This window comes from Empidonax traillii, unplaced genomic scaffold (genome assembly GCF_003031625.1).
Source record: "Empidonax traillii isolate 1590-97213 ecotype Southwest subspecies unplaced genomic scaffold, ASM303162v1 scaffold662:size427329, whole genome shotgun sequence".
Lineage (NCBI taxonomy): Eukaryota > Metazoa > Chordata > Aves > Passeriformes > Tyrannidae > Empidonax > Empidonax traillii.
In genome coordinates, this window is record NW_020955855.1 from 228,295 (window position 1) to 232,153 (window position 3,859).

At 48.5% G+C, this 3,859-nt stretch overlaps 1 protein-coding gene across 6 annotated transcripts in view; it reads right to left on the reverse strand.

Moving 5' to 3' along the window:
• ZDHHC2 (zinc finger DHHC-type containing 2) overlaps positions 1–3,516 on the reverse strand; it is a 38,040-nt gene extending 34,524 nt beyond the window's left edge. For 2 of the 6 annotated variants that reach the window (XM_027899370.1, XM_027899371.1), the window contains exon 1: positions 3,337–3,512. In XM_027899370.1, coding sequence (XP_027755171.1) covers positions 3,337–3,508 — 172 coding nt within the window. In that variant the 5' untranslated portion in view covers positions 3,509–3,512. Of the gene's footprint in view, positions 1–273; positions 340–2,311; positions 2,472–3,336 lie in introns of those variants that run through there. The other 4 variants (XM_027899374.1, XR_003572975.1, XM_027899372.1 and 1 more) reach the window with 4 other exon arrangements.
• Positions 3,517–3,859: the final 343 nt, after the last annotated feature.

Genomic DNA, 3,859 nt, shown 5'->3' on the forward strand with positions numbered 1-3,859 from the left:
AGAGAAGAGAAGAGAAGAGAAGAGAAGAGAAGAGAAGAGAAGAGAAGAGAAGAGAAGAGAAGAGAAGAGAAGAGAAGAGAAGAGAAGAGAAGAGAAGAGAAGAGAAGAGAAGAGAAGAAAAGAAAAGAAAAGAAAAGAAAAGAAAAGAAAAGAAAAGAAAAGAAAAGAAAAGAAAAGAAAAGAAAAGAGAAAAAGGTACCTCAGTATCCAAGTTTATAACAAACATTTCTGACAACCAGCAGAAACTGCAAATAACTGCTGGTTCTGCCTTACCTAAAGCATGGAGTGGACAACTACTCCATGTTCCTTATAGTTCTACAAACCTGAGTAGAGATGCATCTAAAAAGGAAGACGACAGAACAATTCTTTTATTTAATAAACACCGAATTTCATGTTTGGGTTTTCATAAACATTGAATCCAATGTGTATTTTCTGAGTATAGACCCAGGGACGAGGTGCTGGGGGAAAGAATTCCATTTGAACTTCATGATAGTATTGTTCTAGAGGAAGAACAAGAGATCTGTATTCCTCAGGTTCTCATAAACACACTCAAATTTTTTTAAGAGAAGGAATAGTTAAAGCCCCATTAATTTTAAACACAAACAAAGGTATTTGAGATGAGAAAAACAACTATTGTTGGCAGACAGGTTGTGAGATGATAATACTGGCAAAGTTAAGAGAATGGTATTGAAATAGAGAGAAGCAATTTTTAGCCAGGTATTTTAAGACCAATTAATTTACACATTTAATTCTAGTGTTCTATAATGTATGGGAAGAAGAGAAACATTTGCTAGTGTTCAGCACCTTTCTCCTTTTCCTTAAAGGTTAAAACTGCATGAGCACTTAACTGAATCCACTAATAAAAGAGACAAACGTGGTAATGCTGCTGTTAAAAACAGTGACTTTCTTTTTCTATTCCTAAAACCTTTTTCATTCCTAAGATGCTTCTCAGTGCTGTAACTATTCAGCTTTAGGAACGAAAGGAATCAGCCTAGTAGACTTCTTTTTAAAAAAAATATAATGTTCCTCCTACAATGCTCAGATTAAAATTGCAAAAAAAAAAAAAACACATTCAAAATACTACATTTGAAACACTACTAAAAGCTCAAATTAGCTCATTACTAAAAGCTCAAATAAACCACTTACAACAGTGCAAAGTCCTTGCTAAGTCCTACTGCACAATGGTTAACACTGTTCCCTGTATGTTGTCATTAGCATCAATGACAGTAAGCTGCAGAAAAAAAAGCAGCTATATGCGTCCTCTTTAGCATTCAGTGCTGCAGGAATAAAAGATGCACTGAGCAGACAGGCTGGCTTCAAAGCACTGAAATGCTTACAGTCTATTCCTGCCGTTGGCTTTCGTTCCCAGAGTTGTTAGTTATTCCTTCTGTTGTTTACACTAAATATTCATTAGTAAGACAAGACGTAAGTTTATTTTATCTTAATATGCCAAAAATGAGGGAAAGCATCCAGATACAGATAAAAGATGGAATTAGCGGAAGTTGTAGATGACTATTATGCTGAATTCAAAAACTGGTGAGCCAGGCAGAATGGAAAAGGGGTGGTAGTGGGGGAAACTGAAAAATTAAAAAAAAAAAAAATCACCCTTATCCATAGAAAGGAATTGAGTAAAAGACATTTTAGCAGAGGCCCAGGATTCCCTCCTCCTCCTCCCCTTCCATCGCAGACCTTTTGCTTTGAGGGGTTCTCAATAGGGTACCATAGTTTACAGTTTGAAGCAAGTTTCAAGCATGTAATTTCCTTAAGACAAAACCTGCTTTCAGGTAAGCTAAAACCCAATCTTTCCTTGTTACAAGATTACACAGAAGAAAAAATGCCCAACATAAGCCTCCTGTACCTACTACAGGGCTGCATACACTAGGACAAATGTATGTAACTACAGAACAACTTTCTCTTTAAACATCCTCTCCCTCATCGTGCCAGCTAACAGCTCCTCTCTCCAGGCTTGCTCAGTCAACTTCTCCCAGAACCCTGCAAACAATTCACCTGCTTGCACTGAAGGCAGACACTGCATTCTTCCTCTCGGGAGAGCACAGCAACTCTAGCTGAAGAGTGGCGCTCAAAACTAACAGATCTGAATATTTTTAAGGAAAAAAAAAAGATGCAAAAAGCCCACCTCCAATATAGGAACCACACCAAGTCTTCATATCTCCCTCCAAAATAGAGGTGCTAGGCCTAGCAATCATTTTTTTTGCTTAGTCCCTCAACTGCTCAGCCAAACATCTACAGGAAAAAATTCTATCAATCTTTTACATACAATAAAAAAAAAAATAAATCAAAAATTAGGTACCAGACTGCTGAGATTTTTAATACGAATAGTTGAAGACTTACAACTCAGATTCCTTTATGCCATTATTCTAACACTGTTAGTGAAACAACAGTATACCACACATTAGCCCGTAAAATTAAAAGATACTATTTTTTTCTACAAGATACACCATAAGAGAAGTCAAAATTAGAAAAAAAAAAACAAACCCAAACCCAGAAACCAAGGGAGCCTGGTAAGCTGGTCATTTAATAAAGCCCTCCGGCTCAGCTACTCAGATTTACACAAATACTCATATCACACCCAGTCTCCAGTATGTGATTAATGATTTGCCTGACGCTGAGGAACAGGTGCCAAGGTGCGTGGTCACGATGACTTCTGAATGACATGCAGGCTGCCGATGCCAAAGAAGTTGTGACAGCCGGGCATTTTCTAGATGACTGGAGAGTGGCACGGGGTGACTGGAAGATTTCCTGTTACCTGTTCCTGCTTCAACGCCGGCTGACAAATGGCCCTCACATGTTACACGTATGTGTATGTATGTGAGCTGTGTCTCTGTGTGTATTTACAGGCTGTCAGGCCGAAGGGTCGGCGAACTCCGCTCAGCCACCCGCATGGTCAGACCCCGCTTCCCATGCCCGGGGTTTGGACCAGTCACCCGCTGCGCACTCCACGGAGGGAAACTCGCGCCCGTGAAAAGCCCCGTGCGACCGGATCCCTCCTCGCATGGGATAACCAGGCGCTACCAGGTCGCGGCAAGAATCAGGCGGCGTGGATGCGCCTCGTCTGAGCGGCCGGGACGCGAGAGGGTTCAGCCCAGCCCAGCCCTGCCCGGCCCGGCCCATTGCCAGCCCCAGCCCCTGCTCCGGTCCTGGCCCGGCCCGCGGGCGTGGCGGCGGCAGCGCCCAGGGGCGGCCCCGGCATCGACACCCCACAGCCGCCGCCGCCGCCCGTGTCCGTCCCGCCGGCTGCGCTCCCCCGGCAGGGGCGGCGGCGCCCACCCCCGTCCCGCCGCGCCCCCCGCCCGCCGCGGCGGCGGCGGCACTCACGCAGGCAGAGCTGGGTGACATAGGCGTAGTAGGACCAGCAGAGGATGCTGGAGATGAAGAGCACGGGCACCCAGTAGAGCAGCCGCTGGCAGCGCCGCCGCACGCCGCCCCAAGCGCCCGGCGCCCCAGCTGCCGGCGGCGGCGGCGGGGCCGCCATCTTCCCGCACCGCATCCCGGCCGCTCGCTCCGGGGGCCCGGGCCCCGGCCGCGCTCCCCGCCGGAGCCCGCCCCGGCCCCTCCCTCCCCGCCAGGGCCGCTCCGCCCACCCCCCGCCCGCCCGCCGCTCCCCCCGGCCCGGGCAGGGCGGCGGGGAAGGGAGGGGCGGGAGCGCACAGCGTCCCCTCGGGGTCCCGCTGGCTCCGCCGGGCCGGGGGCACGGCCAGGAAGTTCGGGCCGGGCGCGGAGCGGCCCCGCCCGGCGCAGGGCGCGGGTCGTGCCCGGGGCGGCCGCCACGTCCAGGGACACTGCGCCGGGAAGTGCCCCGTGCCCGGAGCAGCATCCCCGGGCTTATCCGCCTCTGAAA